The sequence below is a fragment of the Oryzias latipes genome, chromosome 1, assembly GCF_002234675.1.
Source record: "Oryzias latipes chromosome 1, ASM223467v1".
In the NCBI taxonomy this organism is placed as follows: domain Eukaryota; kingdom Metazoa; phylum Chordata; class Actinopteri; order Beloniformes; family Adrianichthyidae; genus Oryzias; species Oryzias latipes.
In genome coordinates, this window is record NC_019859.2 from 28,003,624 (window position 1) to 28,029,799 (window position 26,176).

General features: G+C 42.5%; 1 protein-coding gene across 2 annotated transcripts in view; it reads right to left on the reverse strand.

Annotated features, from left to right (window-relative positions):
* c3-2 (complement component C3-2) overlaps positions 1-12,058 on the reverse strand; it is a gene marked incomplete in the record, with an annotated part of 170,209 nt that extends 158,151 nt beyond the window's left edge. Inside the window, 5 exon segments of one of the 2 annotated variants that reach the window (XM_023959901.1) lie at positions 2,965-3,053; positions 3,141-3,235; positions 7,150-7,312; positions 7,404-7,599; positions 11,895-12,058. In XM_023959901.1, coding sequence (XP_023815669.1) covers positions 2,965-3,053; positions 3,141-3,235; positions 7,150-7,312; positions 7,404-7,599; positions 11,895-11,971 — 620 coding nt within the window. 2 annotated transcript variants of the gene reach the window in all.
* Positions 12,059-26,176: the final 14,118 nt, after the last annotated feature.

Consider the following 26,176-nt stretch of genomic DNA (forward strand, 5'->3'; position numbering starts at 1 on the left):
CCTCTCTGCTCTTAAGAGATGATGTTGTGTTTGCCTTATTGAGCCAGGACCTCCGCATCTACTGGGCAAGTTTGCGACTGAATTCTGAGGCCATGTTCTTGATGAACGAAAGGTATTCTGCCCTCTCTGGTGGGTGGAGTGCTCCTGCCCCAGGTGGAGGAGTTAAGGCATTTCAGGGTCTTGCTAACAAGTTAGGGAATGTCAGAGCATGAGATTGTCAAGTGGATTGGTGCGATATCAGTGGTCACTGTACCGATCCATTGTGGTGAAGAAAAAGGTGAGTCAGAAATTAAAGCTCTCAGTGTACTGGTCAATCTTTGTTTCAGTAAAACCAATGGTATGCTAGTTGATCCAGCAGAGCTATCTATTATTTCATTTTATCTTGCAGGGCACATAATTTATTTTATTATTTTTTCAATAAACTGGTTTACTTCTTCTCTTTGGTGTCCATTTGTCACATGGTTTGGCCTCCTGGTGGTGTTTGACCTAAGGCCGGTATAGCTGTCCGTGCTGTGACATTGATCTTCTTATTTCTCCAGAGGCATTTTCAAAGGAATTATTCCATCTGTTGTGCTCTTCCTTCACCATATTGCTGCTCATAAATATTCACTTCTGTCCTCAGCCAATCTTCTACCACTCTTTCCCATAACTTCATTGTGCGACTCATCAGCTTTATTTCCATCCAGTACCTCTACAGATACAGTGGTATGAGAAAGTTTGGGCACCCCTGATAATTTTCAAGATTTTTCTTCATAAATAATTGGTTGTTTGGATGATCAATTTCATTTAAATTTATCATATAGCAGATGAACACAGTGATATTTGATAAGTGAAATGAATTTTATTGGAATTAAAGAAACTGTGCAATGTTTACTTAAACAAAAATAGACTGTTCGTAAATTTGGGCACCCCAACAGAAACATGCCATCAGTATTTAGTAGATCCTCCTTTTGCAGAAATGACAGCCTTAAATCGCTTCCTATAGCTTCCAATAAAGGCCTGGAGTCTGGTTAAATGTATTTTGGACCATTTCTCTTTGCAAAACATGGACAGCCCCCTTTAAATCACACCACAGATTTTCAATAATATTCAGGTCTGGGGACTGAGATGGCCATTCCAGAACATTGTACTTGTTCCTCTGCATGAATGCCTTTGTAGAACTAGAGCAGTGTGTAGGGTCATTGTCTTGTTGAAGTATCCAGCCCCGGCGCAACTTCAACTTTGTCACTGATTCTTGAACATTGTTTTTAAGAATCTGCTGATACTGACTGGAGTTCATGCGACCTTCAACTTTGACAAGATTTCCAGTACCTGCACTGGCCACACAGCCCCAAAGCATGATGGAACCACCACCAAATTTTACTGTGGGTAGTAAGTGTTTGTCTTGGAATGCTATGTTCTTTGTTCGCCAAGCATATCGCCCCTTGTTATGTCCAAATAACTCAATTTTAATTTCATCAGTCCACAGCACCTTATTCCAAAATTAAGCTGTCTTATCCAAATATGCTTTAGCATAGCTCAAGCCACTCTGTTTGTGGCATGTGCGCAGAAAAGGCTTCTTCCCCATTACTCTTCCATGCAGCATCTCCTTGTGCAAAGTGCGCTGAATGGTTAAACAATGCAGTGACACCATCTGCAGTCAGATCACGTTGTAGGTCTTTGGAGCTGGTCTATGGGTTGAGTTTGATTGTTCTCACCATCCTTCGCCTCTGCCTATCTGAGATTTTTCTGGGCCGGCCACTCCGGGCGTTTGCTTGAACTGTTCCTGTGGTCTTCCATTTTCTCACTATATTCCTTACAGTGGAAATTAACAGCTGAAATCTCTTAGCCAGCTTTTTGTATCCTTCACCTAAACGATGATGTTGAACAATCTAAGGGTCAATGAGCTTGTAAAAAAATTTGGGTTCCAATAATTATTGCTAAAGGTAGTCAAATCAATAAAACAACAGGAATGCTCAAATTTATGCACCTGCCTATTTTAGTTTAAGTAATTATTGCACAGTTTCTTTAAATCCAATAAACTTCCTGTCCCTTCTCAAATATCACTGTTCATCTGCTATACGATATAGTTAACTGACAGTGATGATCAGAACAACCAATGATTTATGTGGAACAATCTTGAAAATTATCAGGGGTGGCCAAACTTTCTCATACCACTGTATGTTGTTAGAGCCAACTGCCTTCCCACTTATCATTCTCTTTAATGCCTTCCTCATTTCAGCCTTTTATCTTATTCCTGCTCCTCAACACCCATATCTTCTATCTTGTGCTTTCAAACATTCTTTTCTCAATCAGCAGTTCGTCAAAGTTCTCCTTCCATCTTCACATCACATTTGTGGAACCTGTCAACACATTTCCATCTCAGTCCTTGATCATCCTAACCTGTTGCACATCCTTCCATCTATGTCTCTCTGCCTCACCTGAACAGGTTTATCAATCTATAATTAACCAAGAAAAATTCCGATGAGATTATTAATCTCTTTTTCAAGGCAGCCCTAGATCCACACCCCCTCTCTGTGTCCAACCAGTCACACAAGTCCTCACATTACTTTTGTTTGACTTTTATCTTTTATACTTTCTCCTTGTGCTGAATCTCTCAGTACTCTTGTCTGCTCAATTCCCAGTTTAGTTTAGTCTGTTTAGTTAGTTCAGTTTAGTATTTTCCTATTGACTTCTATGTATTTATGATCCTTTTGGTTTATGTTTTACTTTTCAATTACCAGTATAAAGCCCATTGAGATGACTGTTGTTGTGATTTGGGCTATACAAATATAAAATTGAATTGGATTGAATTGCTCTCTTCTGTCTTCACAGTTATCAACTCTTTTAGTCAACCTTAGACCTGCAGGTAAATGTTGTTTTTAAGTTTGTCTTAGTATCTACATTTCAGTATTAATTTGCTGTCACTTTCTATCCACCAGTTCTGCTGAAGTTTTTGTGTGAGCACATGGAAGAAAATCTCACCTGACAATCTCAGTCAGCCGATAGTCTCCAGAGTGCAGTCCTGACTTCAGAGAGACAGGGTCCAACGGTAGGATGATGCCTTCAGGGGTCTGTAGTCAGACAACATTTGGTGTTTCTGGTGGTCCATTTATTGCTCAAAGTCCAATTTAAAAATATGGAAGAGTTAAGCAGAATACCACAATCTCGATGGAGATAGAGGTGTCAGTCTTGGCATCATTAAGTCTCTCTACTGGCTCCATGCGAGGGGTCACTCCAAACATTCTGTAATACACTAAAAAATACACAAACTTTGTTCATCTGCTGTCTGTCTCATGTTTCTACATATGCTTTTGCATGTGTGAGTGAATGTTTATGCAAACGTGGGTGCGAATATAGATGTGATTTATGTGTCTGAAAGTTTGTGCACATATGTAAAGGTTTGTGTTTGTGAAGGTTTCTGAAACTATAGGTTTATTGTTTTATTTAAAGCAATAAAAACAAAACTACAAACATACATTTAATCTACGTGAGATATAAATTCATACACTGCTTAGAAAGAAAAGATTATTATAAATCTGTTTTAAAAAATTGACTTATTAGACACAATAATACAGAACACACATATTATACACTGAATCCATTTAATATGATTGTCAGTAGAGTTTGGCTCATTGCTTGAAAGAAAGTGGAAAGAAGACATTTATATAATCCTATCCCTATTACCATCACCAAGTATACATGAGAAGTGAATGAATAATGGACAAATTGTAAGCGCTTTGAGCGTCTGGAAAAGCGCAGATAAATCTAATCCATTATTATTATTATAATTATGTTTCAGTTTATTTTCGACATAGTTGTCAACATTAAGAGAAGTCAGTTAGGGTGGTTTGGGCAACTGGAGCGAATGCCTCCTGGACCTCCCAGAGGAGGTGTTCCAGGCATGTCCCACTGAGCGGAGGCCCCTGGAAAGACCCAGGACGTGGTGGAAAGACTATGTGACCGGAAAAAGATGACCGGAAAAAGATGGATAGATGCCACAATTCAAGCCACGATCGAATGTTAATGCAAATGTCTGTAAGGAATTTTTTTATGCATCTGTTTAAAAGATTTATTTATATTAGCATATTTGTACACTGTACATGTACAAAAAAGTATTTAGTCAGCCACTAATTATGCAAATTCTCCCACTTAAAAAGATGAGGGAGGCCAGTCATTTTTATCATAGGTATACTTCAACTATGAGTGACAAAATGAGAAAAGAATTCAGAAAATCCCAGTCTGATTTTTACAGAATTTGTTTGTAAATTATGGTGGAAAATAAGTATTTCATCACCTACACACAAGAGAGATTTCTGACTCTCACACACGTACACCTTCTGTAGGAGGATCCTCTGATGTAAACTATTTACCAGTATTAATTGCACCTGTATATAGTAGTTGTCTATATATAAGGCACTTGTCCACAACCTCAAACCTCATTCTGGCGTTGCCCTGGGCGGCAGCCTGGAGTAGCAGCTCCCAGCTTCTTGTCATATTTTCTATTTTGTAAGTGTTTATGTATGTCTATCTTTTATTTTTGTTTTGCACCAAGTTAGTTTTAAAACCAGCAAAGCATCCATCCAACATCACTTGGAGTTTCTTGGATGCTTTTTCCTTTTTCCTCCTTTTTCTCCTTCTGGGGCTTGGACTAACTCATGGCCCCCCGCAGCCATGCCGAGAAGACCCCCGGCATTGTTTACACACACGATCAGTTGCTGGCTCCAAAATTACTACCATTACTACCATTATGGTCAGAGAGAAGCCCTTACTCCCGGAGGAACTGAGGAAGAGACGACGAGGGTACAAGGCAGGAGTTAAACGGCGGATGAAGAAGAGACCTTTTAAACCCTGTATCCCCGCGATCATCATCAGATCCCTGCCGAACAAGATGGACGAGCTGGAGGCTCTCGTACGAACTGATACCAGACTCTAACGTGACGTTCTAACGTGACGTTCACTGGCTTCCACACGGGGCGAGCGGACCGAGACACCACTGCGAGCGGCGAGAAGAAAGGAGGGGAGCTCGCTGTACTTGTTAACAACAGGTGGTGCAAACCAGAGCATATCCACGTCAAAAAGCGTGTGTGTACTCCTGACGTGGAGCTTTTTGCCATCGGACTTCGCCCATACAACTTGCCACGGGAATTTCCAAACGTGATCCCCATCAACGCCTCACAGACGCGGCTTGTGAGGTCATCCACTCGGTCACTCCCGACCTGCAAACTAAACATCCTGGTGCCTTCATCTTCATCACAGGGATTTTAATCATGCCTGGCTCTTCTCCACTCTCCCTACATTCCATCAATATGTTCAGTGTACAACAAGGGACAATAAGACTTTAGACTTAATGTATGCCAATTTCATCAATGCATACACATCCGCTGCACTACCCCCCCTGGGCAAGTCTGATTACAACCCCATCATGTACATCGGTGGTTAAACAGCAACCAGTCACTGTGAAGACTGTCACAAAGTGGACTGACGGTCCCATGGACTGCCTGCGTGATTCCTTGGAAACCAGAGACTGGTCAGTTTTGTATGAACCTCATGGTGACGACCTGGATGGACAAACAGACTGTGTTTCGGATCACATCAAATTCTGCACGGACAACTCCATCCCGTCCAAGAGGATGCAATGTTGCCCAAATAACAAACCCTGGGTTACTAGTGAGCAGAAGCCCGTTCTGAATGAGAAGAAGAGGGCCTTCATGGCTGGGGACTGCGCTGAGCTCATTAGAGTCCAGAGGGAGCTGTCCAAAACGCAGCCTGAAGGAGTGTAAAGATGCCTGCAGGAGGAAGCTGGAAGAGACTAGAGAGAAACCAGACCAGGGATGTGTGGAGTAGGATGAGAGCAATCACTGGCTTCAGTGGAAGGGAAAATGTGCAGCTGAAGGAAATGTGGATCGAGCTAATGAACTGAACCAGTTTTTTAACAGGTTTAATTCCAGCTCCCCCTCCCCAAGCTCTTCCCCCACTCCTCCTCTGAGTGACCAACTGACTTCTCCTCACCTTCCAGGGCCAATTAGCACATTTGCTTTCTGCTCCACCCTCCCCCAGTGGTCTAGCATGGCAAGTGACCCAGTTCTTAAAGAGGTCTGATACCAGCCCCCCCCCCAGCAGTCTCCCCACTTCTCTTCTGAATGATCACTGGACTTCTTCCACTCACCTTCCAGGGCCATTAGCACATCAGCAATCCCCACCCCTCTCCCCACAGTGGACATCTCACATGGAATCTACAATGGCCCGACCCCCCAGACTGGACTGTTCATCACATTCAATCAGGTGAAAATAGAGCTGGAGAGGCTCAACCAGCGAAAGGCTGCCGGACTTGATGGCATCAGTCCTCAGATACTCAAGAACTGCTCCAGCCAGCTATGTGGTGTACTACAGCACCTGTACAACCTGACCCATCACCTTCAGAGGATCCTAGTGCAATGGAAGACTTCCTGCCTCATCCTAGTGCTAAAAAAAACCATCCTGTGGCCCCTAGTGATTACAGGCCTATAGCACTTACCTCCCATGTTATGAAGGTCAAGGCGCAGCTGGTGCTACCAGACCTCAGACCCCTGGTCAGCCCCTTCCAAGACCCTCTGCAGCTTGCATACCAGCCCAAGGTTTGAGTGGATGATGCAATAACATACCCCGCTGGAGAAAGCTTACTATAAAAACTGTTCTGTCTCCCTCTCTATTCACAACCTACACAGATGATTTCCAGTACCACTCTGAGCTATGTATGCATCTATGCATCTTCTTTTCTGTAGTGTGCTGGCGTCAAAGCAAAGGATGCCAACAGACAGGATAAACTAATCAAAAAAGCATGGTCTGTAGTTGGCTTCAAGCTTGCCAATCTGGAGGAGGTGGTGGGGGACATACTGCTGGCTGCGGACCATCAGGGGGGCATTGGAGCACAGACAGCGCAAGCCCTAGAAGAGTCCCCCCCTGTGCCCTGGGTCCAGAGAAAGGCCTCACCTGAGAAACACCCACATCATACTGCAGAAAACCACCCGCCCACCCCACTTGTAAATGGTCATTTAACTTTGTGTGATTGTTTATGCAAAAGTGTGTGTGAATATATTGGTTGTTAGTCTGTTGGTCAATCTTCCAGTTTCCGAGCAAGAACACTTTACAACATGGCCACTGAGTGGATTGTGCATGTGGGGGGGTTACCTTTGCTGTTGGGGGTGTACAGTGTCTTGTCGGTCTGGATAAAAATGTACCCGGACTGGAAGGAAACCATAACGAACTTCTCCAGTGTTCGGTCTGGGAACACAGCTTCCAGGTAGACAAACTGTTTTACAGATGGATCCTTGTTGAAGTCTCCAGGTGGGATCTGAAAGCCAGATTGGAGTGGGTGGGGTCTGTACATGCAGACTTTGCAGTTATGACATCACGTGAATACCTTCATGTAGATGTGTACTTACAGTAATCTGTGCAAAGCCTTGGAAGTTATTGCCATTGGTTAGGGTTACTTGTGTGGTCGTCAGTGTTTTAGTTTTTGTTGGATGGTTTTTAACAAAGATGGTGACGAGTTGGTTCGCCCCGCTACAGTCCTGGCATTCAACAAAGATGTTTTCTGGTGTTCCCACTCGCAGCAGGTTGGGGGCAGACATCAGGTTGCTGTGAAGCAGATATTAGTTATTGAAATATTTACCCTGCTACTTATTGTTCCATTACTGCTTAAAAATTTGCACACTTTTGTTTTCCAATTCACTATTCCCTTTGGTTGAGAGGTGAGGGCAGGAGATTTGGGATCTTTGCTCTGGGCTGCAGCTATTTACTGGACTTTATACTACATGATCATTCTGAATGGGATCCAGCAAATAATCGATAAAAAGCTTATCCCTGAGCATACAAACCCTTATCCTAAGTGTGTCTAAAGGGTGGGAGTGGGGTGCAGGCTCAAGTTAACAGATAAAAACAAGAACAACTTCATATTTTAAAATATGTATTATTTTAAAGCATAATGTTGGAAATAACAGCACTCCTTAACTTCAACAAGATAATAATACCGAAATAGCAAGATAATAATACCGAAATAGAAACTTTTTCCAAGTGGGAAAAAGTTTGCATTTACAATTCAAACTCTTCGACACTTGCAAAGATTTGAAACAGTTTTTAGGCATTATAGACCGGGGATCTAAAATCCGGACCCAGACCCAGTCCCGGATAGGAACGTGACGCAAAACTGATACGATGGGCACCTTTATTTGAAAAGGTGCAGCTCTTGTTGTCATTGCAACCAACACATTCTCACTCCCAACTCGTCACATATGGGAGTATTTTCGGGGCCCCCTCTGCATCACTTTCTGATATTTTTGGTGTCTCCAACTCATAGATTTTTGATGTACTGCCTGTTCCCATTAAATCAGGGGTCCCCACCCCCCGGACTGCAAACCGTTGCCCCCCGCGGTCCGAGGGCTGCAGACAAGAAAAAAATGCATACACTAACTTTGATTCTTTCCGGGGTTTTTTCTGTCAGAAGAAAGAGAAAGAAATGTTGAAGTGTGGAAAACAAATAGTATTCTATTTAGGAGGAGCTGTTGGGAGTTTATGGGGGCTACTGGCGTCAACCGCCAATCCTTAAAACCAGCATTTTTAATGACTGTTTTTCACACCATTTTTCCTGTTGATTTTTCCTACTTTTCACTTGCCATAACTCGGCTCCAGTCCAAAAATGTGTTCATGAAGCTTGACGCCCCAGCTGCATGGTGGAGGAGCTCCCACTAAATGTTTTCAGCCTGATCGCTATATGGAGCACTGTCTGTGTATCTCATTCCAATGCATGAAAGGCACAGAGCGGTGACGTTGTGGCTGGTGAGGTACTGACTCTTCAGAGCTAGATTTACAAACAAATATACTTGTTATCTATCTACAGAAATATACAGAAACTAAAAGAAAAAAGTGATAGAAAATACACTGACCAATAACATAAACGCAACACTTTTGTTATTGCTCCCATTTTTTATGGTATGAACTCAAAGATGTGAAACATTTTCCTCATACACAAAATAACCAGTTCTCTGAAAAATTGTTCACAAATCTGTCTAAATCTGTGATTGTGAGCACTTCTCCTTTGCCAAGACAATCCATCCCACCTCACAGGTGTGCCATATCAAGATGCTGATTAGACAGCATGATTATTGCACAGGTGTGCCTTAGATTGGCCATAAGAAAAAGCCACTCTGAAATCTTCAGTTTTGTTTTATTGAGGGGGTCAGGGGACTCAGACAACCAGTCAGTATCTGGTGTGACCTCCATTTGCCTCATGAAGTGCGACACATCTCCTTAGCATAGAGTTGATCAGGTTGTCTATTGTGGCCTGTGGAATGTTAGTCAACTCTTCTTCAATGGCTGTGCAAAGTTACTGGATATTGGCAGGAACTGGAACACGCTGTCGTATACGCCGATCCAGAGCATCCCAAACATGCTCAATGGGTGACATGTCCGGTGAGTATGCTGGCCATGCAAGAACTGGGATTTTTTTCAGCTTCCAAGAATTGTGTACAGATCCTTGCAACATGGGGCCGTGCATTATCATGCTGCAACATGAGGTGATGTTGTTGGATATAAAGCACAACAATGGGCCCCAGGATCTTGTCGCGGTGTCTCTGTGCATTCAAAATGCCATCAATGAAATGCACCTGTGTTCTTCGCCCAGAGCATACACCTGCCCATACCATAACCCCACCACCACCATGGGCTACTCGATCCACAACATTGACATCAGAAAACCGCTCACCCACACGACGCCACACACGCCGTCTGCCATCTGCCCTGAACAGTGTAAACCGGGATTCATCTGAGAAGAGAACACCTCTCCAACGTGCCAGACGCCATCGCATGTGAGCATTTGCCCACTCAAGTCGGTTATGACGACGAACTGGAGTGAGGTCGAGACCTCCATGAGTACGACGAGCATGCACATGAGCTTCCCTTAGATGGTTTCTGACAGTTTGTGCAGAAATTCTGTGGTTATGCAAACCGATTGTTTCAGCAGCTGTCCGAGTGGCTGGTTTCAGACGATCTTGGAGGTGGACATGCTGGATGTGGAGGTCTTGGGCTGGTGTGGTTACACGTGGTCTGCGGTTTGAGGCCGGTTGGATGTGCTGCCAAATTCTCGGAAACGCCTTTGGAGACGGCTTATGGTGGAGAAATGGACATTTAATTCCCTAGCAACAGCTCTGGTGGACATTCCTGCTATCAGCATGCCAATTGCACACTCCCTCAAAATTTGCGACATCTATGGCATTGTGCTGTGTGATACAACTGAAGATGTCAGAGTGGCCTTTTCTTGTGGCCAGTCTAAGGCACACCTGTGCAATAATCATGCTGTCTAATCAGCATCTTGATATGGCACACCTTCGAGGTGGTATGGATTGTCTTGGCAAAGGAGAAGTGCTCACTATCACAGATTTAGACAGATTTTTGAACAATATTTCAGAGAACTGGTTATTTTGTGTATGTGGAAAATGTTTCACATCTTTGAGTTCATACCATAAAAAATGGGAGCAATAACTAAAGTGTTGCGTTAATATTTTTGGTCAGTGTACTTTTGAAAATAGAAAATCAGTCTGAAGTACCCCCTAAAATGCAATTTTTCATTGTCCCCCTACTAATGTCCAAACCGAATTTTAAACAAAAGTCCAAATTAAACTTAATTATTTTCTTGTATTATTTTATTGAAGCCCCTAACTGTGGGAACATTTGTTTTAATATACAAAAATGTCAAATAATTAACTATGAACCATACCCTGTTACCATAAACTTTGTTTTTAGCGACACATTGGTGCTGTTATTGATGAACATGTAGAAGAAAATCAGAAAAGTGAAGGTTTACTTTTCATGAATTTTGAAGCCCCAAAAAAACACAGAATAAAGCAGACAGTGCCAAGGAGGATGCTCTCGTATGCACACATGTTTATATTATATTTAGGAAATCCCAGTTTTACGATGGTTTTGTGGGATTAGATTTATTTAGATATTAATTACATGATATGTGCCACCAATCCTCTGCTACTTAAAAATATATTACACTGAATATTAAGACATCATTTTTTTCCGGACCTTAACTTCAAGATTTTTTTTTCAACTGGACCCTTTAAATTTTAGTTGAAGACCCCTGGTCTAGACCTTTTACCACATTTTAGGTGTTTCAAGTTCTCTTTTCTTCACACCTTTGCTCAAAATCAGCACAATCAAGAATTTTTTGTCTCATTATGAAATAAGAATATCATTATTTAAAATGTGTCAAAATCCTTTAGAATACTTTATTTAAGACTAAAAAAGCTGTAGTATTTGGTTTCATTTTGAGGAAATTACTTTAAAGTTCAATAGATGTTGACAAGTTAGACTGAAGTTACACTGTCACTTATTTTATAAACAATCATTTAAATTTATGTTCTAAGAACAAGTTTTAGATTTTGAGAAGATTTAAAAGAAAGACAACTTGTATTAAATGGTATTCTCATTTTGTTCACATTTTGTACTAAAATGAGTCATTTCCACGTGTTATGTGTAATAGGTGGGGAAAAAATGAGGGCACTACTTAATTGAACTAAAATTAGGTAGTTAAATACAGAAATATATGTATAAATCAATTGCATAGAACAAACTAAAACAACATTTGGCATTACATTAAATTCAAACAGTAGTTCTATCTAACAGTTAGCTTTTTAGCTTAATTTTCCCTTTTGGAATACTTGTATATAACTCCTTGTTTCTAGATTTTTTAAATCTTATTAAAGAATTTCTTGAGTAAAAATGACTTTCTGCATGGACAGATAATGTTACAGCTTTTTAGTGATTTTATTCTCAAGATTAGTGATTATTTTCGATTTTTAAGCTAGTACTTTTTGCAGTGTTAACTCTTTGCTTTGCAAGCTTTCACAAGTACTGGTGGGGGGGTTACTCACAGCGGTCCAGCATCGATGAAAGACATCAAGGAGACCAAGGCCAGAGAGGCCAGCAGCAGCTGAAGAGCCCTCCTCATCCTCACTTTGCTCTGTTGACTGTGTGCAGCAGGACTCTACAGCACCTCTTTTTTATCGTCCCAACTGTCCTTCCATTCCCTTTTCACTATGTAGCAATCTTGAACCTCCCCAAAGTGCAAATGTACAAAGAGGAACATGAACAAGGTAGCACACGGTTTTCTGAAAACAGCTGAGAAATTCAAATAAACGTTATCGTTGTGAGGAAAAGTCAAACATCATAAAATCAATAAATTTTAAACACACTTTCAAGATTTTCATTTGACAAAATTGTGGAAGTCTGTCTGCAGCAGATCTGCAGAGCCTCAGCTTTTGTTGTTTCCTTGGTGGAAAAGTCCTAAAACTTGACCTTTACTTGGTTTTTGGATCAACAAGTAAACACGTGACATTGGTGCCAAAAGTTGTCCTGATGTCATGACAGAGTTCTGGCAGGAGTCTGTGTAGTTACCGTAAAACGAGAATTTCACAAATCTGCAAACAGTCGGAACAGATGAAAGATCTCTTGTTTCCTTTTAGGGACATTTAATTAATGATCACAGTAGATGTGCAGGTTGGTGTTTAGACTACAAAGCAAGGGAAGTTTCAGAGAAAATGTCCAGTAAACACTTGTCTCCTTCTTTCAGTTGATTTTATGAGTGATCTTCTCGTGGCTGCTTAAAGGATGCAGACCACACACACGTTTTAAAATTGAACCCAAAATGTCTAAAATAGGACACTGAAATGTCTTAAAACAGCCATGAGCAATACACTATTTGTATAGCACCTTTTAAGGCAAGGCAAGGCAAGTTTATTTGTATAGCACAATGCGTACACAAAGTAATTCAAGGTGCTTCACAAAACAGAAAAATGCATTAAAATCACAATACATCATAGAAATAATCAACGTAACATTTAATTTAAAAGAAAAGACATTTTTTTGGGGGAAAATGGATTTAAAAAGAAGGAAGGAAATGAAAGAAAAGTGCAGATGGGACCTTTCAGTCATATAGACGGCTAAACAGAAATGTTTTAAGTCTAGATTTGAATATGGACACAGAAGAGGCCTGTCTGATGACTTCAGGGAGGCTGTTCCAGATTTTAGCTGCAGAATATTGAAACGCTGATTCCCCTTGTTTAGTTCTGACTCTGGGTATCAACAGGAGGCCGGTCCCTGAGGTCCTCAGAGTACGAGATGGTTCATATGGCACTAACATGTCAGAGATGTACTTTGGTGCGTGGCCATGGAGAGACTTGTACACAAGCAGAACTGCTTTGAAGTCTATTCTTTGAGGTACAGGGAGCCAGTGCAAAGACCTGAGCACAGGACTAATGTGATCATACTTCCTGGTTCTGGTCAAGACTCGAGCAGCAGCATTCTGGATGTACTGAAGCTGTTTTACAGCTCGTTTGGAGAGGCCGGTGAGCAGGCCGTTACAGTAGTCTAACCTACTGGAGACAAATGCATGAATAAGTATCTCCAGGTCTGGCTTTGACATTATGTTTTTGATTTTGGCAATGTTTTTCAGATGGTAAAATGCCGCTGATGTTATTGACTTGATATGGCTGTTAAAGTTCAGGTCAGAGTCCATGATTACCCCTAGATTTCTGACTGGATTTGAGGGTTTAAGAGACAGAGAATGAAGGTAGCTGCTGACTCTCTCTTTGTTTCTGTGGGCCAAAAATAATAACTTCGGTCTTGTTTGTGTTTAGCTGGAGAAAGTTGTTCTGCATCCACGCGCTGATCTGTTGGAGGCAGTGGCTGAGTGAATCCACCGGCCCATATTCACCTGTTATCAGTGACACATAGATCTGAGTTCAGTTTATTTGTTTGAAGGATAAGCCCCTTGAGATGTGACATCTCGTTTTCAAGGGGGTCCTCAACATACAACAAAACAAGCAAATACCGACAGATACAGTTGAGCAAACTTTGCATATGTCAAAACAAAGAAGAACTTAAAATTTACAAGACAACGAGCAGGCACACGCACACACCCACACAAACAGACATTTAATGCACCTACTAGCAATTAGTTTAAGGCAGGGGTGTCAAACTCATTTTCACAGAGGGCCACATCAGCATAGCAGCTGTCCTCAAAGGGACGGATATAACTTATACATGTAACTAAATGTAATGAAACATAAATGTAACTACTCCTTAATGTTGAACAACTTATTTATTTATTTATTATAACTTTTGAAAGTGATAATTACAGTTGCATAGAAAACATATGTTTGCTTGTTAGTCTAGTATAAATCCTTTTACATTTGATTCTGTCAGGTTAGGTTATATGGACAGTGTTTAAGTCCTAATGTATAGTTGCCCAATCTGATATTTCAAGGCAGATTCCCCCTAGATATGAATAAATACACACCAATTTTTTTTTTTTTTTTTAAGAAATTAAAAAATTTTATGCTCTCGGGTGCCACATAAAATGACATGGAGGGCCACATTTGGCCCCCGGGCCTTGAGTTTGACATATGTGGTTTAAGGTAAGGAAATAAAAATAATACTAAATAAAAAGCAGAAGAGAAATAAAATTAAATCAAGAACAGTTACATGAGTGTTGAAGATGTACTAAACAGGCATTTTTAAATGCAAAGAATGAGGTTAAAGAGCGAATGGATGGAGGAAGATTGTTCCAGTCAGAGGGTGCCTTGTAATTAAATGAATATTTTCCGATTTCTTTTTCAACTCTTGGAACAACAAAAAAGATTTGATCTGCATGACGTAAATTATAAGAAGACTGAAAAGGAATTAGATATTGTTTAAGATAGTCTGGCTAGCTGAGGTTAATATATTTGAAAATGTACAATAGCCAGTGAAGTTGACGTTGGGAGGATAGGGGAAGCCAGGACAGTTGCTGAAACATAAGACAGTGGTGAGTTCTAAACGGACGACGAAGAATAAACCTACACAAGCTGTTATAAATAACATTTAGTGGTCGGAGGTTAGAGAGAGTAGTGTTTTGATAAATTATGTCACCATTATCTAGAGTCGGGATAATCAGATGTGAAATAATTTTCTTCCTGACTGAGAGACTAAAACAATTGATTGATAGATAAAGTAATTTTAAACGATAAGAAATTTTGTGGACAATGGACTGTATATGGGCACTAAAAGAGAGTGAGGAGTCAAGCCACAAACCAAGGTATTTGAATTTTTCCGCTGCTGAAATAGGTGACATGTCCAGGTAAGTTAAATTTATTTCACTTGCAGCTACAGGAAGTAGTCTTTTTTGAAACAACATAAAATAGGATTTTGATTTGTTAAGTAGAAGCTTATTGGATTGTAACCATAATTGAACAGAATTAAAATCATGTTGAATTGAATACTGAATGTCAACAATGTTAGATTTAGATGAGTAAATGACAGTATCATCGACATAGAGTTGAATATTGCTGTAGATGCATTTAGTTGGAAGGTCCTTAATGAAAATAGAAAATAAGAGGGAACCAAGTGAGGAACCTTGTGGAACACCTTTTTCTACGCTTAGAAAGTTGGAATAGCTGCCATTAAAAAGCACACACTGCTGACGATGATGAAGGTATGAGTTGAACTAAAGGAGTGAGGATCTATCACGGCCAATTGAATGAAGTTTGTCCAATAACAGATAGTGATCTACCACATCAAAAGCTTTGGTATGATCGATAAATAAGGCACCAGTTAACATGTTATTATCAAAAACAGAGAAAATATAATTGGTAAATTTTAACAAAGATGAAGTTGTGGAGAAGTGCTTTCGGAAACCGGATTGAAAAGGAGATAATATATTAAGTGTTAGATATTCCGAAAGTTGATTAAAGATGATTTTTTCATATACTTTGACAATACTGTTGATGACTGAGATTGGTCTATTGACATATTGCTCATGTCATTAGAATTCCTACCTTTGTGAAGAGGTACAACTTTTGTACGTTTCCAAGCCAAGGGGACTTCAGACGTGCTAAAAGAGAGATTTAAAAGAGCAGCTGTCAGAGGGGTGGGGGTGAGGCCCCAAAGCAATCAAAAATTTTAGGGATCTGCTGGGGAGTTTGCTAGTTGCTCCAGAGACAGCCAAAGCCCTGATAGTTAAAATGTTTTAATAAAAACAGTCTAAAACCAGAAATGGTAAAAAAAACTAAAAACAAAAATGACATAAAACACATGTAAAGCCAACACATCAGGAGAACAGCGGTAGTAATTGTCCATATCACGCCATTGTCCAAGTGTCCGCCTTGATGTTCGTCCCACACCCAAGTCCTTCACCCGAGCAGGCCTGCACTCCAAGCCACCAGTTCACATGCAATAAAAACAAGGCAAATCCACAAATAGTTTTAAAAACACAAAAACAGTCATGCAAAGGAGTTAAAAGTCAATCCATATAAAACCCAATTAAAATCCACTGGTGACTGAGCTACAGGCTGCTCATAGAAGCTCAGTGTGTAGCTGGCACACTTAACTTTAGGAGGGGTGAAGCCCGTTCACCCCTCTGTGTCTCCAAATGGCAGTGTGAGATCTTCCTGAGGGTGTGCTGCCTCCCTTCTCCTCCACGCGAGCAATTTACTGGTCCGCGCCCCGATGAAGACCTGTGGCCAATGTTCTGCCGCCTCCGCGTCCTGAATTGCGCACCTCCGGCTCCAAGCCTTCCTCCTGCCTGCACCTTGCAGGTTGCACCCAAATGTCACGGACCTCGCGTCTCTGGCTCCAGCAGCAGGCCAAACTCAAACGATACAGGCTCCAACAGTCCTCCTCTGCAGGCTGTGCCCAAGTGTCAGGAACCCCACGCACCGGCTCCAACAGTCCTCCTCTGCCGGCCGCGCACTGGTGCTTTATAAGAGAATGACAGCCTCCCTGCTCTGTATGTGACCACGCCCTCCCACACAGGTGTCCTTCATCCACCATCAGCAATCTGTGCAAGCAGTCACAAACTACCTGCTGACACTCCCCCTGACTGAAAGCGTTCTAGTCCCTAGAACTACTCACGGTACCTTTGGGGCCTTTGCCTATTAAGCCTCTGGGAGCGCCTTGGTTCAGGTGCTTGAGCAGCTTCGTACCCCTCTGCCACTGGGAGGGGAAAGGCAAATCCCCATAATGCTAGGCCATCTGCGGGTGTTTGCTCTTCAGCTGTTGGCTCGCTTGGTAACTCTTGAGGGACGAGACAGGGGAGGCAAGGTCTCAAATTGTTACGGTGCAGAACCCTTTCAGGACCGTCTTTACCTTCTGGCCTGACTCTGTAGACAGGGCGATCTGGATAAGGCTGGGCTACTACAACCTGAGGTTCATTTTCCCACCTATCACTAAGTTTACCCTTTTCCCTTCTCCTCTGGTCTAAGACCAGAACCCGCTCTCCTGGAAGCAGGGGGGAATCTTTGGCAGCCTTGTCGTAGATCTTCTTGTTTGTGCTGGCTGCTTGCAGTAAAGAGGTTGACGCTTTGTTGTAAGCATAAGTCAACTGTTGATGGTGCCTACTCACCCACTCTGTCGTGGTAGTGGTACTCAACGAGGCCACTGCTCCTGTCAGCATGTCCACAGGGGTTCTAAGGTGGCGGCCAAACATTAGGAAGGAAGGTGCATATTTAGTGGAGGCATGCACGGTGTTGTTGTAAGCCTGGACAAGGCCTGGAAGGTACCCCGCCCAATGCCTTTGTTGTTCAGCCTCCAGTGTCCCCAACAAGCTTAGCAAAGTTTGGTTGAACCGCTCGCATGCCCCATTGCCCTGTGGGTGGTATGGTGTGGTGCGGGACTTATGACAGCCATAAATCATGCACAGTTCTTTTATGAGTCTTGACTCAAAGCCAGGGCCTTGATCTGAATGCATGACCTCTGGGCAGCCGAATGACTGTATAACATGAGTCCACAAGGCACGAGCCGTTGCCACTGCTGTCTGATCAGGGGTCGGAATAGCCCATGCATACTTTGTGAACAAGTCAGTCACAACCAGGATGTTCTGGTATCTGTCTGTAGGGCGGCTCAATGTTAGAAAGTCCATTGCCACTATGTGCATCGGGGCTCTGGCAGTGAATGGGGCAAGAGGAGCCCTGTGATCAGCCTTTGTTTTGTACAACACGCAGCGGGGGCAGGCCTTTATATAACCCTGAACAGTCTTTTCCATTTAGGGCCAATAAAAATTTCTTCGCAGCGTAGTAAGCATGCGATCTGCACCTGGGTGTCCACTGTTTTGATGGCAAAACTCTACCAAGGCTGCAGTTTTATTGTTCGGGACCACAACTTGTTGGAGAGTTTCGTAGGTTGAGGAGTCTCTTACTCTCCTGCATAACACTCCCTCAATAATTTCGAGTCTTCTCCATTGCTGCAAGAGTCTCTTTATTGGCTGAGAAAGCGCCCGCCTTTCTGCTGCACCTGGTAACCCACCTTGAGTCAGATAGTCCCGAACCTGACAAACTGTGGGGTCTCTCTGCTGTTCCAGTCTCCACAGGCCAGGGTTCCACCCCCAACCATTAAAGGGCTCTTCTGTCTCATCCAAAACCTCCATCACATGTACCGTCTGGGTGCCAACAGGCCCTAGGCCTGTTGAGGCAATGTGGAGTCTAGACAATGCATCAGCATTAGTGTGGTCCTTCCCCGGTCGGTACCGGATGGTGTAATCAAAATTGGCCAGTTGAGCAACCCACCTCTGTTCCACGGCCCCTAGTTTTGCTGTCTGCAGGTGTACAAGGGGGTTATTGTCCGTCACAACAGTTATCTTCGCACCCCACAAAAAATCTTTGAATTTCTCCACCAGAGCCCATTTCATTGCCAACAGCTCAAGTTTAAAAGAGCTGTAGTTGGCATCGTTGCGTTCTGAGGGGTGCAGGCTCCGACTAGCATATGCAATGACTCGTTCTGCTCCATCCTGTTCCTGGGCTAAAACAGCACCTAAACCGCAGTTACTGGCATCTGTATAGACAGTGAAAGGCTGTGTGAAATCTGCATATCCCAAAATTGCCGCTTGTAGCAAGCATTGCTTGAGCTGCTGAAATGCAACTTCGCACTCATCAGTCCATTGGACAGAGGGTGATTCTCTGCACCTGCTCCTTGATGAGCCCCTCAAAAGTTCATTCAGAGGTTTAGCAATCTTGGAAAAGTCTTTAACAAACCGCCTGTAGTAGCCCACAAAACCCAGAAAAGATCTTACCTGCCTAACTGTGGTAGGACGGCCCCAACTCTGGACAGCTGCGGTTTTCTCTGGGTCAGGCGACACTCCATCACCACTGACTTCGTGGCCCAGGAACTTGACTTTCTTATGAAACAGCTTGCATTTCTCTGGGCGAAGAAGAAGACCATAACGCCCCAGGGACTCAAACACACGCTCCAGATGGTCCAGGTGGGTTGCAAAGTCTTTGGAATACACAATAACATCATCCAGGTATACAAGAGCAGAGTCAACAAGCTGGTCCCCCAAACAGCGCTGCATCAGTCTTTGAAAGGTTGCTGGGGCATTACAGAGTCCAAAGGGCATCCTGTCAAACTCAAATAAGCCAAAAGGTGTTGTAAATGCAGTCTTTTCTCTGTCTTTCTCCTCTACCTCCACTTGCCAGTATCCACTGGCCAAGTCCAGAGTGGAGTACCAATCTGCTTGGTTGAGACTGGTCAGGGAATCTTCAATTCGAGGCAAGGGGAAAGCGTCTTTATGAGTGACTCGGTTCAATTTTCTGTAGTCCACACAAAAACGCCAGGCACCGCACTTCTTCTGTACCAGCACTATGGGTGCAGCCCACGGACTACTGCTCTCTCTAATGACGCCCTGCTCAAGCATGCCCTGCAAAAGACTGCGGATCTCTTTATAGAGAGTGGGGGGAACAGGCCTGTACCTCTCTTTGATAGGTTCTGCACCACCTGTTGGGATTCTATGTTTAACAACACTAGTGTGTCCATAATCATCCTCATGCCTGGCAAAGACATGACTCCATTTTTGAAGTAATTGCCCCAGTTGTTGCTGCTGCTCATCTGTGAGGTCCTCCCCTTTAATACAAGGGGGGTGGTTTTCCCCACCTACCGCGGACAGACACTCGCCAACATCAATGACTGCCACCTCTACAACACCTGTGCTCACCTCGCAAAGGGAAACGTCTTTGCAGCCTTTTACATTTTCTGGGTTGACCGAACAGACCTTGGCTAGCTTCTGAAATCTACTAATGATCACAGGGAAGGGATTCAAGTTCCTTACTCTCACAGGTAATCTACCCAGGTCTACAGTCACTAGAGTCCGTGCAACCTCTATATTGCCGCCTTCGGTGAACGGCTCCACCATTGCGCAAACTTTTGGCCCACAGGGCCAAGGCGCTGTCTTTGCCCACAGCATCACCTCGCTGTTTGCCGGTACAGTCACTGGTGCTCGGCAGGCGGGACGAGCTACCCTGGTCAAGGGCTCCATAGCTGAAACAGCTTGGATACGCTGGCAGTCAGCAAAAACATCCTCCCATGCCCTTCTAAGGGGCTGACGTTTTATAAGAGGTGGTCGGTGCTTTTGGAACAGTTCTTCCCAACACTCAGAAATTAGATTCATGCCCAAGATGGCCTTCTTTTCACCCAAATAGCTGTCTTCTACCACCACAACCCCACAATTCGGGACCCGAACCCCCCCCACCTGGAAGTCAACTACTATGTAGCCTGTATAAGGGATGGTTAGTCCATTTGCAGCTCGAAGTTTAAGCCAAGAGAGGACCCCACCCAAATGCTTCTCCTTGAAGAGGTCTTTACACAGACTCTCACAAAAAAGTGTTACTTGCGACCCAGTGTCTAGCAAACACTTAACTTCTACGTCGTCTAGTTTAACCGTGACATATGGGCAGCTCTCTGTAAACCTGGTTGAGGGTGGGGAGCTAGGTGGGTCAGCGCTAAGGGGTCCGGTCACCTGACCCACGGTGGCCGGTGGGACTAAAAATCCTGATGGGGGGCTCTAGAGTGGCAGCTGCGGCTAAAATGCCCCGCTTCTTTGCAAGTAGCACAGATTGGGCGGCCCTGTTGGTCCCACTCATATCGTGGTGTCCCTCTAATACCCCTACTAGCTGGTCTGGCTCTATTATCTGTTCTCCAATTAGACTCTGGCTTCATACGTGTGTTTGGAACCGTTCGGTTTTCCTGTAACTCAGACAAAATATTTTTAGACATTTCAGCCACTTGGTCTTTCACCTCTTTTAGCAGTTCATTTTTCAGTTCTGTTTTCCAGTCTGTTGTGGTTTGTGCGTGGGGCACCTGCTTTCCTATTGCCATACAGGAAGACGGCGACCATTGTTCTGCTTGTTCCTCTTCCAATGACAGTGCTTCCATCTTTGCTTCGTCAAAGGACAATGTAGGAGTCTTCCTCACAAGGCGTCGTAGCTCCTGGCGAAGGGAACCTTCTCTTAATCCCATGACAAACTGGTCTCGTAGGATGGCATCACCATCCTCAAGTCCTGCCTCGTTTCTCTGTTTCAACATAAGAAAGAGTTCTCTCAACCGCAGGGAAAAAGACTTGAGTGACTCTGGTGGCTGTTGTCTACAATTAAAAAAACGAGTCCTGAGCACAGAAACGTGAGTGTTATCACCATACAGAACGTGCAAAACATCAAGAATTTTCTTAGGAGTGTCTCTAAGTGATCTCTCCAGAGTTAATATTTCTCTCTTTGCTTCACCTTCAAGTAAATTTAAAAGAATGTCAGCTTTCTGAGAGTCTGTAAGAGGCTGAAAACTTAGCATAGATTCAGCTTGGTGTTTCCACTCCCCAAACTTGGATTGAGCATTTTCCCCACTTAACTTTTGCACCCATGGGCAACCCATGAAAAATGGCATCATCATTGCTGAAGGGCCAGCTGCACCTACCTGGGCCTGCTGCATGCTGGAGCGACCAGTAACTCAACCCAGCAGAATCCTGCCGACAACGCCAAAAATCTGTCAGAGGGGTGGGGGTGAGGCCCCAAAGCAATCAAAAATTTTAGGGATCTGCTGGGGAGTTTGCTAGTTGCTCCAGAGACAGCCAAAGCCCTGATAGTTAAAATGTTTTAATAAAAACAGTCTAAAACCAGAAATGGTAAAAAAAACTAAAAACAAAAATGACATAAAACACATGTAAAGCCAACACATCAGGAGAACAGCGGTAGTAATTGTCCATATCACGCCATTGTCCAAGTGTCCGCCTTGATGTTCGTCCCACACCCAAGTCCTTCACCCGAGCAGGCCTGCACTCCAAGCCACCAGTTCACATGCAATAAAAACAAGGCAAATCCACAAATAGTTTTAAAAACACAAAAACAGTCATGCAAAGGAGTTAAAAGTCAATCCATATAAAACCCAATTAAAATCCACTGGTGACTGAGCTACAGGCTGCTCATAGAAGCTCAGTGTGTAGCTGGCACACTTAACTTTAGGAGGGGTGAAGCCCGTTCACCCCTCTGTGTCTCCAAATGGCAGTGTGAGATCTTCCTGAGGGTGTGCTGCCTCCCTTCTCCTCCACGCGAGCAATTTACTGGTCCGCGCCCCGATGAAGACCTGTGGCCAATGTTCTGCCGCCTCCGCGTCCTGAATTGCGCACCTCCGGCTCCAAGCCTTCCTCCTGCCTGCACCTTGCAGGTTGCACCCAAATGTCACGGACCTCGCGTCTCTGGCTCCAGCAGCAGGCCAAACTCAAACGATACAGGCTCCAACAGTCCTCCTCTGCCGGCCGCGCACTGGTGCTTTATAAGAGAATGACAGCCTCCCTGCTCTGTATGTGACCATGCCCTCCCACACAGGTGTCCTTCATCCACCATCAGCAATCTGTGCAAGCAGTCACAAACTACCTGCTGACACAGCCAAGGGAAAACAAAGCACATGGGAAGCAAGTTTAATAAACTTTGCTTCAATGCCATCTGGACCAGCGCTACTGGTGGAGGAAAGCTCATTTATGGGTAACGCTTTCTTTTACAGTACAGTACTTACAGTGTACTTAAGTGGTATTTACATGGTACTTATGTTGTAACTACTGGGTACTTTCAGGGTACTTACATGGTACTTTTTTTTGGAATTTACCGGGTACTTACAGTGTGTTTACATGGTACTTTCTATGGGACTTTACTGGGTACTTACATGGTACTTACATGGTGTCTTTTATAGTATTAAAAGTAAATATTTAGCCTTGTTGTTTTACATATTTTCCTGACATTTTATATTAAAACAAGTTCATATTTAGAACAATATTTAAAAAAAAGTCAAGTTTTGAATAATTTATTATCATGTTTATAAATGAGGATAATTGATTAATTTCAAGCATTGCAGTCAAAGCAATAAGGAATTCAGAGATTTATCAAACTCATTACAGAAATAATTAAATAAGTAAAATATATTTTGTACTTCATCAAAGTCGTTATGCTTTTTATGTTCAGTTGAGCTTTTATTGTGATTTTTCTTGCAGTTACAACCCCTGAAGAAGTCCTGCACCGTTACCAAACTCTGCTGAAAGAATTCTGATGGACAAAAAGCACGACCCTCAGGCCAATAATGTGTTTTGTGGAATGCTCCTTTGCACTGTTTTGTACTTAAAACAAATTTCATTGTGATGACACTTTGTATGCTGCAGACATGTATCATATTAAAGATTGTTGTTTTCACTGCTGTCTTGTTTCTCTTTAAATTTGCCTCATGTTACAAGAAGTAGGAATATGTTTTTACAATGCAGTTATTTGACCTTTACCAACAAGTTAGCATTGTCTCATTTGGTGAGGTCAGAAGACCAAGTGTGTATGTACACTGCACGGGAAGGTAATACGTGAACATACCCAGCATTTACTACTGAAAGTACCATGTAATAGAGTGGAAATAGGGCTGACTTTCTTTTACAGTACAGTTTCATTGTACTTAAGGGGTAAGTACCAAGTAATATGCAAGTGAATGGTACATAACAGACACCTTTGCGCAACATGTAAATACCCAGTAAGAATATTATAAACACACAGTATGTACCACATAGGTATGAACCAAATAGCACTATATAAATACATGGTAAGTACCATGTAAGTACAGAGTAGACACAAAAAAGTACCATGTAAGTACACAGTAAAGTCCCATAGAAAGTACCATGTAAACACACTGTAAGTACCCAGTAAATTCCATAGAAAGTACCATGTAAGTACCCTGAAAGTACCCAGTAGTTACACAATAAGTACCATGTAAATACCACTTAAGTACACTGTAAGTACTGTACTGTAAAAGAAAACGTTACCCATTTATGACTTGTTCCACATCAGTCGGATTGACTCTTCTGAAGGAAAACGTACTACCACTGGACATGTCAACACAATGAGAAATGGAGTGAGAAGGAGATTGAATGAGAGGTGATACTGAGAAATGCTGACAGAATGCCTCAGAGATAACAGCCGGATCATTTGTACACACATTGTTAATAAGCATATTAGTTCAAGCAGAATCAGTTTTTCCTAGTAGGTTGTTAATTTGCCTCCAGAATTGCTTTGGATTATTAGCATTGTTATTAGGGCTGCAGCTATCGATTCTTTTTGTAATCGATTAATCTAGCACTTAATCGATCCATTAATTGAGTAATCGGATAAAACGATGTGTGTGTTTTTGAACAACCAAAACAAATACTGCACAACAAAAATGATGTGGCTGTATAATGAACAAGCATTTGGCTTTTATTTCTTAACAGAGGTATTTATTTCCAATTTATCTGTAATGTCTCTATGTTTCTTCCACATCAGTTGTGTGAAATATGTTCTTGATGGCAGGCTGTATTTAGAATTGAAAGTTGAGATCATGTCTCTAAATCCCTTGTCCTCCACCATTGACAGTGGCCTCATATCGGTCACAAGCATGTTCAAAATGCTCTCTGTAAAAATGGCGGCCTCTTGAACAGTGCATGACTGAGCTGGGCGAACAAAGCTGTCCATTTTCTGTTGTGAAGAGCTGAGAGGGAGAAAAAGAGGAAAAGCAATTTCATTTATGAATATGCACAACAGCTTTCATGCTGTATTCGAACCCTGATATCAAAGTAAATATCTGTTTTATGTAGATTTCTACACCTGCAGCATTTACCATTAGGCTGATTATAATGTCCTCCCCAAAAGTACGAGTCGATTTGGAGAAGCAGGCCGTGTTGGAAAAATACACTTAACAGAAAAGTTATATTAAACTTGTGTCTATTTCAGTTAAAGCTGTTATAAGTTATACATATTACATATACTATAAGTTATAGTATGCAAGTGAGTTATAAAGCCATCTCATACGTGAATTTCTCCTTTATTATGTTATAATATAACCATTAGGTGGAGCTCTAAGCAGAATCTATTATGGTAGTTTAACGCTGAAGAAGAGCTGTAACGTGACTTGCTGTTGAACACGCAGTAAATGCTGACGCACTTTTTGTTCCGTGCGTTTTAATTGAAAAATAAGTACTCCGAGTCTTTATTAAAAACCAACAGGCTGGGGAGTTATATTTTTTGTTGTTGTCTGTAACTATTTGGCAGACGTGACATACAAACAAGGTCTCTGCAACACAATATTTGTTCCTCCATCACGTCCCGGTGTAAACAGTGAATGCATGCTGAAATTATTGTTGTGTGGCAACATAGAAGTTTAAGCATATGTGATGCATTGCTGCAATTGGTCTGACGTGTGTGTGCATGTGTTTCTGTGTGTGTGAAGGGGTTCTTTTTTTAGGCTATACTCTCTTGCAATTGAACGTGATAGTTACGTTTACTACTTTAAAACGTCATCAAAGTAAAACATCATATCTAGTCAAACCGCATCACGACATCGCTACAAATGCAGTATGGGATTAAAATCAGCGAACATCAATAGGCTTAGACTACGTTTACTTACCTTGTTTCAGCGATGCTTGGTGAAACAGCATAGAGTGGATGTCTTCTGGTCAGATGCTGAATCATGGAAGATGTGCTGTTGTGGTATGCCAGCTCTATTTTGCAGTAGTGACACTGCACCTTGTTCTCTTCTTTATTAAGTGTGTAATGATCCCACAATTTAGACAATTTCTGCCGTTTATTTATAGATCTATTCTCCACCATCGCGCCAACTAAATTCAAACGGTCCGTGTGACACAATCAAATCCCTGCGCCGCGCATATAGTGTGCGTCATAGGAGGCTTCGAGGCAGAATTTTTGCCTCGAGGAATTTTTGTAATCGAGTAACTCGAGGAATCGTTTCAGCCGTAATTGTCATAGACTACCTTTGTAATAGTTCGATCTAGCATATCTAGTTCTTGTAGTGCAGATATTTCTTAAACGTTTGTAAGCATCCCGATCAGCAGGATCTTGAGTAC